The 13,970-nt window shown below is 41.2% G+C and overlaps 1 protein-coding gene across 1 annotated transcript in view; it reads right to left on the reverse strand.

Annotated features, from left to right (window-relative positions):
• PHF2 (PHD finger protein 2) overlaps nt 1-13,970 on the reverse strand; it is a 92,439-nt gene that overhangs the window by 56,083 nt on the left and 22,386 nt on the right. Inside the window, exons 3-4 of the mRNA XM_044676300.1 lie at nt 6,195-6,309; nt 1,366-1,526 (exon numbers count right to left, since the gene is read on the reverse strand). Coding sequence (XP_044532235.1) covers nt 1,366-1,526; nt 6,195-6,309 — 276 coding nt within the window. The remainder of the gene's footprint in view (nt 1-1,365; nt 1,527-6,194; nt 6,310-13,970) is intronic.

Consider the following 13,970-nt stretch of genomic DNA (forward strand, 5'->3'; position numbering starts at 1 on the left):
AGAAGGAAGGAAGGAAGGAAGGAAGGAAGGAAGGAAGGAAGGAAGGAAGGAAGGAAGGAAGGAAGGAAGGAAGGAAGGAAGGAAGGAAGGAATTGATATATAGAGAGACTGGATATCATAATGGGAGGGAGGGAGGGGAGAAAGACCTTTGAAAACATCTTTCATCAATGAAAATCTGAAACATTTAAAAAATACAATGACAACAAAAACAAGGAAATTAAGAATGAAATAAAAACAGGGCAGTTTTGTTATCATTGTAATAAATTGTCACTAAAAATTATAAAACATACTAGAAGTTCAGTTTTCTATACAATCCTCTTTTCCTATTATATTATACTGAAATATTCATGTTCTTATGTTTATTAAGTTCATAATCAAAATTATTTTATATATAAAGAAGTTTGTCAAATTGGATCATATTTTAAATGTCTCTGGATAAAATAAGCAATTCTATAATAAATTACTTCATAAGTAAAAACAACAATGTCTTTCCTCTTCCCCTTTTTCATTCACTCTATGTTCTAGCAATACGTACCTGGGTGCTCTTCCCCATACACAACATTGTACTTGCCCAGATGCCTTTGCTCTCTTCATGCCTGACATGCTCTCCCTCTTGAGGCCAGAGCATGGCATCCCTCATTCCCTTTGAGACCCAGCTCCACTAAGGTTTTTCCTGATGTAGCCCCCTCCCCCAAGTTATCATTCCTTCAGAATTCCTTCCTATTTACTTTTTTTATACATTGTGTATCACTTATCTACACACACACTCTCCATCCCTGGACGGACCCCAGAGGAGCATGTAAGCTCACTGACGGCAGGGACTATTTCCTTCCCATTTTTTCCATCTGAAGAGACAAGTACACAACATAGGGCATAGGACTGAGGACCAAACATATGAGTTCACTGTTTCAGCCAAGCAATTCAATGATGAAGACACTTTCTCACCCACCATCTCCTCGGGGACACACAGTCCTAGAGAGCCTCACAGAGCACTGAAAGTTGTGAAGCTACTTCCCCAGGCTCACAGAGTATGTGTCAGAGGCAGGTCTTGAACCCAGATCTTCCTGGCCTGGAAGCCAGCTCTCTGTCTCTGTCTCTGTCTCTGTGTCTGTGTATGTGTGTGTGTGTGTGTGTGTGTGTGTGTCTGTCTGTCTGTCTGTCTGTCTCTCTCTCTCTCTCTCTCTCTCTCTCTCACACACACACACACACACACACACACACACACACACACACACATCTCATCCTCCTGAAACATCCCTTTCCCTAAATCAAGCAAGGCTGGTTTGGAGCACAGATCTTCGACAATCCAGCAGGGAGGTCCCCCCGGCTAAGCAGCCTCCCAGCACCGATGGACTCAGTACCTACCCACGTAGTTTTCAACATCACTAACGTAGAACGTCGGGGCTGGGACGGCCAGCCCTAAGCCATCCTTCTTGGGGACCAGGATGGGCTCTGTGAAGCCGCGGTCCTCCAGGTAGTCCAGGGTCAGCTGGCTGCCGGGCACTTTCACCACCACATCATCCGCACTGAAACGGGAGAGGGAAACACCAGGCTTAGCAGAGAAACAAGCCACTCGTTCCCAAATTCCCCGCCATGAGCCCCGTCCCTCTCAGGCTCACCCGGGGGACCAGGGGCTGTGTGGCTGCAGAGGAAACCGTAAATGTCGAGAACCAAACCTCTGGAATTCCTCAAGAGAAAAGAAGAGTGTGTACACCCACGGCATCCTCAGGTCAGTCATGCTGAGGATTGTGGCTCCCACTTCACAGAGGAGGAAACTTAAGCCCGCTGCTCGATACCGTAAGTGTTAGAGTCGAGATTCAAAGGCGGCTCTCCTGACTCCGTGTCATCGCCACACACCGTTTTTCTGAGAACTCAAGCGTACCAAGGCCATACACGCAATGGCAGGGTTAAGCTAGAACCCATCTGGCAATTGCAAGCCCAGACCTCCTTCTCCCACAACCCTTTTTTGTGTGTCATGACCCCCTTTGCCAGTCAGGCGAAATCTATAGCCTCTTTCTCTGAATCGACTTGTTAAATACATAAATAAATGTTTGGTTTCAAAGGAAGTCGATTCTACTGGGATACGGCTAGAAAAGAAAAAGACTGTAAAGCCCAAGAACCCAGGTAAAGAACCCCAACTATCCCAGGCTGCCTCTCCTCACCGTCTTGGAGAGGTGCTATGAGATACCAGAGCACCATAGACCAATGAGATACGGTGCCTAGGAAGGACCAGAATTTAAATCTGAGTCATTAAGCTTTCAATTCTGGCTCTTTCCCAGGGCCCAATGCTTGATGACTTCCTTGGCTCCTTCCTGCTCAAAGATGCTGAGTTATTTCACAAAAAAAGGAAATAAAATTTAGTAAAATTATACTTTTTTTTTTTTTTTTAGAAAAGAAAAAGGCAAGCAGTTCTAGAATACTGTTACTCAGAAAATGCCTTTTCCTTACATCAGCCAGGCACTTCTCCAGGGGATGCTGCTCATCTCCATCACCAGGAGAAATACCTTCCTCTGTCCCCAGTCGAGGGGACAGAGGCTTTGGGAGCAGAACAACAAGCAGGAGGCTTCCAGGGTCCCCTACTCGGGGCCAGATTCTGGGGCCTGACCAAAGAGACCCAACAGAGCAAGAAGAGGTCTGCCCACTTCCCCAGAGTAGAGGAGACTCCTGCTACCCCAGTGTTCACTCCTGGGGACCAGAGTGTGTGTCTGGGAAAGGGCCAGTGGTGACTAATCCTCTCCTGCCCTCTACTGTGCATTCCTCAAACTACAGAGGACCAGGGAGGACGTCTCATGATGCTCAGCCACAAGGGGCTTCACCCGCTGTCTAGTCCAACTCCCTCATCAGAGACGGAAGAGGAGGAGAGGGGATCTGCGAAGGTCACAAAGGGAAGAAGCATCGGAGGCAGGCTTGGAATGCACGTGACTGCAGAGCCACCATTCTTTCCATACAGTGTCCAAATGGAGAGAGATGGACCACGGGAATAACATCCTACATCCCAATAACCCTGCGATAGTCAGCCCACCGTGGTTCTGGAGATCACAGATTTGTACTATTTGGAGGGAGCATCCCATGTGGTCTAGTCCAACCTCCCCCTCCCCTTCTTAGGAAGAGGAACCGAAGCCAGAACGGATCAAAGAGACTTGGCCAAGGTCAAAGGGTATTAAGTGGTGATGCTAGGGTTTCAGCACAGGATCTCCAGCCCCATCTCCCATGCTCTCTCCACTATGACACACTTACTCTCATTGGGCTGAGTGGGAAGGGGAGACGGACCCTGCCTTCTGGCTGAAAGCCTGGGAACGGCTCCATCTCTAATGTTTTCCCAGGAAATATTCGAGGAAGGGGCCATGAGGTTCTCCTTAGGATAAGCTGTTTGGCAAGAGAAGAGAGTCAGGAAAGGACTGTGTTGCCTGACCAGTTCCCAAGGCTTGCAGGGTCTCCCTCTATCAAAAGGTATAATATTTGTAGAGTACTTAGTCTACTTAGTCATGCCTAGAATATATGGGTAGTTCATAAACTCTGATTTCCTTTCCCCTACACAGTAAGAGAAGGATCTTAGGGATCATCTAGCCAAGGGGTTCTTAACTCAGCATCCCTTCACTTGGAAATTGTAATAGTTGGATAACTCTATTTCGGCATAATGAATATTTTTATTTTTATTTATTTAAATAATAATTTGATTAATATTTTATTTCTATCAATAAATATTATATTAATAAATACAATAAATATCCATTTAATATTTTATTCCTATCAATAAATATTAATACATGTTTATTTAATTTTATTTCTACTAATGAATATAAATATCCATTTGATTAATATTTTTATTTATATTGACATACATCAACTTAATTACTTTTCTTTGTCAACAAATATTATATTAATAAACATGATACATGTCAATTTAATTAGTACTTTATTTCTATTAATAAATATTATAGTAGTAAATTCTAGTGATAAATATATAATTATTTTATTTCTAGTATATTTATTTTTTGCATTCAAGAATATTATTCTAAGAAGGTTTCACTAAACTTGTCCAAGAGGTCCATGACCAAAAAAAGAGACTAGGAACCCTTGATTTAGTCCAGTGGCCCCATTTTTACAGATGAGGAAATTGGGGCCACAAAGATTAAGTGACTTGCTAAAGATCACACATGACAACTGGAAGATTAATAGGGAAGGGGGAGATGGGAGAGAAAATAAATGCAAGTTAATGGAAAATGTTAAAGAAAGAACATTGGATTTGCAGACAAAATACCTGTAGGACAGTCTTAGATCTGCTCCTTATTGGCCAAGTGACCTTGTACAAATACCTTCCCTTCTCTAGGCAAGTTTACTCCTCAGTAAAATGAGAAGAGTTGGTCTGCATGATTTCAAGGTCCCTTTCATATCCTCGATCACGTATCATTTCACCAATCGGTCTGAGCGGTGCAGGCCCTGCAGGCTTATTCCTACCCACTCATCCTCGGGTCTCTCCATCAGAGGCAATCTTCCCAGGTTCCCATTTTTTCTGTCAGAGGGCACAAGTGGCATTCTAAGTACAGAAATGCCGAGAGGCAGCTACTTCAAGTGCTGAGCTCTTTTTTCATCTGACAGGATGGCAGGTATTAAGGGAACTACCATTAACTATATTTCCTTCATAATATTACATATATATAATATTTCTATATAAAATATATTTATATATTTTGTGTCATATATTTATATTATATATAATATTGCATTTGTATTTTGTTTCTATTTATACATAATCTATCTATTTTAATATATATATATAATATTTACATAATTTATATATAGGACTACAATGATCTCTGTCATTGTTGATCCATGAACAGCACACAGATGGGCTCTGATTGAGGCACACTGACAGCAAAATGCCTGATAGACCAGGCCTGGCATGAAGGCAAAGTCTGATGGGGATTCAAAGTCCTCTTACAGTCCTCCAGGGTAAGAGCAGGCTCTCTTTACACCTCCAATCCCTTCCCTATTCAATTCTTTGAAGCCATCCAGAAGAGAAACATCCTTATTCTCCACATTCTCTGGTGATGCACAGGCACTAATTCCCCATCGCTAGGAAACCAACCAGATTTGGCACCTTCAATCAGAAAATGTTTCCATAATATGTTTTAAGAAATAATACATGTATAACGCAGTGGAATTGCTTGTCAACTCCGGGAGAGGGGAGGGAAGAGAAGAGGGAGACACCATGAATCATTTAACCTTGGCAAACCAGTAAATTTGTTACTGGAATAAAATAAAGAAAAAAAAATTTTTTAAAAGAAAGAAAATGTTTCCATGCCCTGCTATAGAGGGATGCAGAGAGGAAGCCTTCATATGGGACTTATATGTGGTTAATATTCCACATGTAGGATTCTTTCCCAGGCCCACCTCTCTCCATACCCCTCCACAGACATCCAGAGTCTAATTTTCATCTTGGAGGCAACCACATTTTCTTAATCATAGAACCACAGACCTATCAATACGAGGGATCTTGAGAGGGCATCCTGCCTAGTTTCCTTCCTTTTGGAAAGTGGAGTTTTGTCCTAGTTCTTAAGCAATCAAAGTCCAAAGAGATTAAATGATTTACTCAAGGTTGCACAGCTACATTGGGAATGGAATTAACTGTTCTTTAAACTGACCTGTTTATAGCTAGATAACTAGACCTGCCCACATTAAGCACAGAATAGTTGCTTCACAAGATTTAAAACTGGGAAAGACTTTAGAGATCACGGAAGCACAGATTTTTAGAGCTGGAAGCGATCTCATTGGTTTTTAAGGCCAATCACTTAACTTTACAAATGAGGAAACTGTGGCACAGAGAGGTGGCTGAGTGACTGACTTGTCCAAGGTCCAAAGTTAATAAGTATCTGGGGAAAGGATGTGAACTCAAGACTTTCTGACTACAAGTCCAATACACTAACCATTTTACACACTGCCTCTAGTATTCACTCTCTCATCCTACAAAGGAGGAAATTGGCAACGATGAAACTTATTTCTGTTCATCAAAACTCACAGACCCCTCAGAGAAGATTCAACTCCCTAACCTCTCAATGGAGTGCCCTTCACTCCATAAGCCCTCTCACTTGAGAAGAGGTGGCGGCTTTGTTCTCCGGACCCTCGATGCAGAGCCCTGCTACGAAGACGACCCTGGCCTCACAGCCCCCTCCCTCCTTGGCCCACGCACTCACCTGGGAAAGGTCCGGCTCCTTAGCTCTTTGATGAACACTTGACTCCCATTCTGGACAGGTTTGACATCTGTCGTCTGTCCTGTGTCATGTTTGTGCCAATTTCTTTTTTTTTTCACTGGAAAAGAGAGGAGATGTGGTCAGATGGATGGATGGATGGATGGATATAGATACAGATATAGGATCTATTAGATATAGACACCTGCATCAGCATTCATGGTAAACAATGAGAGGACTGTGGACTTAGTGCTGGAAAGAGTCTCAGACAATATAGTTGAGGGGTGTCAAATTCAAATAGAAAAAGGAGTTGCTAAATCATACATAAGAATCCCTACAAGGCCATAGGAAACCATGTACTAATATTATGTTCTATTGTAGTTTTTGAGCAACTCGGTGGTACAGTGGATAAAGCTTCAGTCATGGAGTCAGGAAAACATCTTCTTGAGTTCAAAGCTGGCTTCAGACAATGTGTGACTCTGTACAAGTCACTTAACCTTGTTTTCCTCAATTTTCTCATCTGTCAAATAAGCTGGAGAAGGAAATGGCAAATCAGTCCAGTATTTTTGCCAAGAGAACCATAAATGGGGTTACAGAGAGTCAGACATGACTGAAAACAACTGAACAACAGCAATTTTGTTAAATATTTCCCAATTACATTTTAATTTGGTACTTGGGAATGTGGCTGGGTGTCTGACATCTCTGACCTAGTCATACCCCACCATTTTACAGATGAGGAAATTGGGGTCCATGGAAATCACAAGGACTTGTCCAAAATCATACAAGTACCAGCTTATCAGAGGTGAGATGAGATCTAGGCCTCTTGACTCCAGAGATGGCTCTCTTTCAAGCTTTCCATCCTCTAGCAAAGAGTATGAGGAACTCCTTTCCCATGGGGGCATCACAGGAACATATAAGAAGCATTCTTTGGTGCTACTTTTAATTTGGAAAACAAGATCTGGAGGATATAGGATGAGCAATGTATATACGTGCAGGACTTTCCAGTGGTTTTAGAGGACCACAAGGAAATGGCTCATTCTAATTCTCACCATAAAACAAAATAAATTTTAAGGAGTCAGAGAGCAGATATTAGATATTCTTATTAGGGGTAGAAAAATGAATTCTCTAAGCCACATATGAATGCATGGAAATCTTTCATTAGGACATGACTGTATAATCCCTAAACTTCAGACCCAATAAGTTGGCTGAATATTTAAAAAGGAAGAAAAAGAGGAAAAAAAAACCCAACTCCCAATGAGGAATTAATCCTGGGATGTGCAGGTTGTAGGAACTAAGGATAATCTTTCCACAGTCCACACCAATTACTAGCCAGACTTTTATTCAAACTTTACTAGTTCACATTTACAATTTTGTCTTGGACAGTCTAAGAGTTACTTTTCTCATGTAATGCTGTGAGGTTAAAGTAGTTGAGGTATTACTAATCAAAGTAGTCAAGGTATTACTAATCTCATTTATGAGATTCCAGAAAAATCAGAAATGACATACATTTCCCAGCAAAAATATTAAACCAATGCCTAGAATTGAGCTTGACACATAGAAGATACTTAGAAAATGATTGTTGATTGACTGAGTGATTTATTGATTGTCAAAACACAAAAGTTTTGAGAAGGATGGCTCTGGAGGGCCGGGATTCAGAACAGGGAGTTCATGGTTCCCAAGGGATCCGAAAGGCTCAAAAATTGCAAAGATTAAGCTGAGAGAATAGGAGACTGGGGGGTGATGTAATAATTGCTTTCAGAATACTGAAAGTTATTACATAGAAGATGGTAACCAACTGTGCTCTATATCCATTGTGGGAAAAACAAGAGAAATCCTGACAGTAAAGACATTAACAGAGAACATTGGGAACATTAATCTAATTTTTCCCCTGGAGATATTCAAAATTAGGGTAGATAACAATCCAGAAATTGTTTCTGTTCAATCCCGCCAGAGGCAGGGGAATGACCAAGAGAATGGCCTTTTTCAGGGCCTTCCCCCTCACTCCCCCTCATCCTTAAGCTTCCATCTCTGTGCCCTGGCCACTCAGCATACTTCATCTTGCCCACCATGTTGTAATCCTGCAAAGAATGACTCCCTCCACCCTTCAGGGCTCTGTGACAGCTACCCTCAAAGGCTAAGCGGGCTAAGATGCTAAGACAGTAATTATTAGCACAAACTTCCCAGAAGAGGGCCTCAAAACAAGCACAAAGAACTATTCTGAACATCTACAGAAAAAAAAAAAAAAAACAACTTCTATTCACAGAATCCCAACATCTCAGAGCTGGAAAGGATCTTGGAGACAGCAGGGCAACCCTAACCTGAAGAATTCCTTCTATAATATCCTCAGAAAGTGGTCATCCAGCTTGCTCTAGGCAGCCAGATATCATAATGGTGCTGGGCTTGGAGTCAGGAAGGGCTGAGTTCAAACCCTGCCTTAGACACTCATTGTGTGATGTTTGGCAAGTCATTTCATCTCTGCCTTCCTTGGTTTCCTCATACATAAAGTGGGATTAAAACTAGCATCTACCTCTCAAGGTTGTTTTAAGAAAAAGATGAGATAACTGCAAAGTGTTGAAAGCACTTTATAAATGTATCATCATCATCATCATGGAAGTCTTCAAGTGAGGAGAAAGCCATTATTAAGGCAGTCCATTCCACTTTGGGATAACTCTAATTGTTTGGAAGTTTTTCTTTATCCTGAAATAGAGTTCTCTCTGATTTTCCCCTTCCAACATTTCTAGCTCTTTCCTCTGGGACCAAACAGAACAAGTATGAAACTATGGTGACTATTCTTTGGGCTCCATCCATTTGCCCACCAATATACATACATCTTTTTCTATTGAAAGTCAAGAACCAGGAATGTCTATTAGGATGATGTGCTAGCAAGGAGGTCGGGGGCGCACAAGAGCCACAAATGACCAGCCAGTTTAGAAGAGAAAAGTTTAACGAGCAGAGGTAAAGGGCTCATTAGCGCCTGTCCAATTTAGGATAACCATTAGAGGATGACACCAGAGTCAGAGGATCAAGTCTCCTCTCTGGGCGGACGGACGTTTGTAACCCAAAACCGACTGGCTGGCTGGCGGTGCAGCTGTTGCAGTGTTTTCTGTGGTCCCTGGTTACAGGTGACCCTGGGGCTAACATGACATATATTATCTCTATGGTAAACCTCTTCAAGGAATCTCTCAAAAGGTGGGTTTATGGGGAATGGGCTCATTAGGGAGTCTTTTTTGTTCTCTAAGATATAAAAAAGCTTAGAGAATGGAGTGATAGAGAACAAGGAAGGGGAGGAAGTCACTTCATGGAACACACAGAACCAAGATTCCCTTCCATCCTAATGTCAGTAATATAACAGATCTAGAAAGTTCGTGTGAAAGGAGGTTGTTGGTGAGGCTACGTGGAAGCTGGGTACTCAGGCTGGTTCCCACTTCTATGGCATGCCTTGGTTGGCTCTAATCATGTCTTACTCAATAACTTCATCTTCTATAATGGCCTGAGCCCTGGCCCAAGGTTGAGGACCCAATGCTTCCATTCCAGGCACAGGGAAGCAAAATCAAATCTCAATATCCATCATGGCTAGCTAGAGAAGTTCAGAGAAAGGCTTCATGAGCCTTGAAATAAAGGGAAGATATTAATAGATAGGGAAAGGGAAGAAATCTGTTCTAAACATCAGAGATGGCCAACATAAACCTGCAGATAGGAGTGGAGGGTGGGTTGGAAAAAGGAAGTGGAGAAATAAGACCAGATGGTTTCACTGGAATGTGGAAGAAATGAAAGTGAGTAGTGGAAAATAATCCTGGAAAGAGAGACTGAGGCCAGATTAGTAGATTATGCTAGAGTAAGTTATTTGTATTTATAATCAAAGGTCAAGTCTTGTAACCATTAAAGGTTTTGGGACAGGGGAGTAACATGATGAAACAAGTGTATCAGAATACTTATAAGCAGCAAAGGCATGATAGATCAGAAATATGTCAGTCAATAATCAATACGCATTTATAAGCATCTATTTTGTACCAGGCATTCTGCTAAGCATTGGGGATGTAAAAAAGAGGCAAAAAAACAGTCCCTGCCGTCCAGGAGCTCAAAGTCTAATGGAAGAGACAAGCAAACAACTATTTATAAATAAGACACAGACTGAATAAATTGGAAGAGATTGGCAGGATTCAAAAATTCTTCTTTTAGAAGATGGGATTTTAGCTGGAACTTGAGGGAAGCCAGGAAATAGAGATAAGAAGAGATTTGCTTCATTTGATCATGAATATTCAGATTTTTGCTGTTGTTGTTATTGTTGTTGTTGTTCAATGATTTGGGGGGGTTAACTTTTTAAAATTAAAAATAATAAATCCTATGGAGTATGGATTGGAAAGGGAAGAGATTTAAGACAGGGAGAAAAATCATGAAACTATTGTAATAGTCCAATAGGTGATGAGAGAAGGGGATGGATTCAATAAGACTTGAAAACTGATTGGACTGTAGAAGAAGAAAAAGAAAAATAAAAGATGACTCTTAACTCTGTTAATTTGATTGGCTAGAAGGATCAAATTTATTTCAATAAAAATAGGCAGAAAAGTTGTGAGATGGGGAGTTGAGAGAGGATAAGAAAGAGAAAATATTTCAGACATGTTGAGTCTATGAGACATCTATCTGTTGATGTCCAGGCAGTTGGTGATGTTGGATTAGCTACAGATTAGCTACATTCAGGGATGGATGAATAGATTTGAGAGTTATGGGCATAGGAACTGATAAAATCTACAAGAGTCAATATAATAGAGAAATTTAAAAAGGGGTCAAGACAAAGAACTCAAGTGAATGGAAAAATGGCAGTACCTTCAACAGAAACTGAGAAAGTTGGGGAAAGGATGGGTTTGGGGGAGATATAAGATATTATCTTGGGTCAACAAGCATTTATCAAATGTCTAATATGTGTCTCAGATACTGGGTAAAGCCCTGGGGCATAAAGGACAATGGTGAAATGTTTGGGGTAAAAAAGATCCACACATACACACACAATACACAAAACCAATAACCTTGGGGGTTGAGTTTGACATGACTACAGGATATCTGGATTGGAAATGTTCAATTGACAATTGGTGATCTAGGGCTGTATTGCAAAGGAGAGACAGATCTATATAGATAATAATTGAATTAATGGGAATTGATGAGGTCACTGAGAAAGAGTATCTAGATTAATAACCAAAGACCCAAGACAGAGGGATCCAAGATTATGAAACTGAGTAGGTCTCAGTAAGAATATTGGTGCCACCCAATAAACTGGAGATTTTGAAGCAAAATGTATTTAGGTTTAAATACACTGATCTTCAAATGATGGTGGGACATCAGGTTAAAAAGCTTCCAAAGGTATGAAGAAATATAGGAGGGGAGCTTAGAAGGGAGAGTCCTTCTTTCAGCAAGCATTTATTATATGCATCCTTTTTCTAAGTCACTCCAAAGTAAAAAACAAAAGACTTCTTACCTTCAAACAGTTTATATTCTTTAAGAATGTACATAGATAAATCCTGAGAAGTCGACCTCTATATAGATAAGTCTAGGACTTAGATAAATCCTAAACAGTTTGGGAGAAGGGACAAAGGTCTAGAGCAGTGATTCCCAAAGTGGGCGCCACCGCCCCCTGGTGGGTGCTGCAGTGATCCAGGGGAGAAGTGATGGCCACAGGGGCATTTATCTTTCCTATTAATTGCTATTAAAATAGAAAAAATTAAGCCCCAGGGGGCCAAGTAATATTTTTTCTGAAAAGGGGGCGGTAGGCCAAAAAAGTTTGGGAACCATTGGTCTAGGGGGAGGAGGAGATCAGGAAAGTTCTCCCAGGGAAATAGCACTCAAGCTGAGAATGGCAGCTAAGGATTCTAAGAGACAGAATGGGCAAAGCAAAGGATGGGGAACTATAAGTAGGCCAATGTGCATGGAACAATGAGTGTGAAGGGGTACTCATGTGAAATCCATGGAGATGGGTTGAAGCCAAACTGTGAACAGCTCTAAATGTCAAAGCAAGCAGTTTATATTTTATTTTGTTGTTTCTGTTTTATTCAGTGGCAGGGAAGCCACTGCAGCTTGATGAGTAGGAAATGGCATGGTCACCTGCAGAAATGTAATCTCTGGATAATGTGGAAAGGAGAGGATGAAGGGGGGAACCTGCATACAGGGTGTTAGGGGAAGAAGACTTGAAAAGTTTGGGGGAGAAAGAAAAGCTGCTAGGGAAGACAATGGCAAAAGAACAACCCAAAAAGTCTCATCGCGATGCTCCTTGTTGGCTGGGAAACTTTCGTCTTTGTGCCTAGTACAGTGTCTGACCTGACGTGTAGCAGGTACTTAACAAATGTTTCTGGAAAAATAATCCAAAATGAATGCTATGAAATTGAAATAAGCAAGTCTGATGGCAAAGAAGAGAGAAATTTGAAAAGACACTTCCCTCTCTCCTTTGCTTCTTTGCAGAGGTAGAGGGCCACAAGTAGGAAATACTCTGTTATCATCAGACTATCTCATTACATTGGTCAGTCTTGTGCTTTTCTTCCTTTTCTAAAAACATTCATTATTATAAGGGATGGGTCTCTGAGAAAAAAAAGGTAAGGTGAAATATTGTGAGAAAGGTAGAGGATATAAAAACAAAAGATGTCAATAAAAATATATTTTAAGTAAATGAATAAACATGTATTTAAAATATATTTAGTTATATTATTATATATATTATTACTTATTATTAGTTGGTTGAATTAAATTTCAATGAGTAGGAGAGCCAGAAAAGAGAGTTGTATCACAGAAGTTGAAAAAAGGAAGATTTTAAAATAGGAGGAGGAGTTGATGATATAAAATATTCCAGAAAGGTTGAAGAAGATAAGACCTAAAAAGGTGGGGGGGTGGGGGGGAAGTCCATTGAATTTGATGGCCAGGAAGTCACTGATAACTTTAGAAAAAAATGATTTCAGTACAGTGGATCTAGAGGTAGATGAAACCCAAGAACTAAAACCTAGGTCCTCTTAACTATAAAGCCAAGTTCTTTCCACCATTCACTTTCTTTTTGATATGGACCTTTGCTGCTCTGCATCTGAAACTAAAATAGGTTGGGCCAAAGTCAGTGTAACTTGAATGAAAATTTTCCATTTTGTTTCTCTATTCTATTGGGCAGGTTTAGAGAAAAGGAGAAGGTAGAAGGGAAGAGACTTAAACCAGCACAATTCGGGTCAGTTGTAGCCCAAGGAGGGACAAAGCCAAGGAGCCCTGATTCCTCCCCTTCCTGACTTCTGTTAGCAACCCTCTGGAGGTTCTCCTCTTCAAAAGTGGTGTCCTGACTATGTCTGCATGACTCTCAAGGAAGGGTGCCTCTTCTCGTTTGCCTGAGAGACTCTTAAGTGAGGACAAATACTGTAACCTCACAAGGTTACAGAGTAGTACATAAATGGAAGCAGATGTAGGAGCAATGGCTACAGGTAATGGTGGTTCTAGGGACAGGAGGAGGAGGAAGAGGAGGCCACTTTTTATATCAAGACAATCGCAATGGGACATGCATTATTTCCAGCTCATTTTCTTGGAGTAGCCATACTAATAACTATCAAGCTATGGCTTTAACTACAAAAGAAGAGCTGGCTTTGATGCGAGGGAGAGACAGAGAGGGGGGAAGGGAGAAAGGGGGAGAGAAGGCGAGAGAGTGGGGAGGAAGGGAAGAGAGAGAGGGAGGGAAGGAAGGAGGAAAGACAGAGAGAGAGGGGAGGAGGGGGAAAGAGAGAGAGAGAGAGAGAGAGAGAGAGAGAGAGAGAGAGAGAGAGAGAGAGA

This window comes from Gracilinanus agilis, chromosome 1 (genome assembly GCF_016433145.1).
Source record: "Gracilinanus agilis isolate LMUSP501 chromosome 1, AgileGrace, whole genome shotgun sequence".
NCBI classification, from domain to species: Eukaryota; Metazoa; Chordata; class Mammalia; order Didelphimorphia; family Didelphidae; genus Gracilinanus; species Gracilinanus agilis.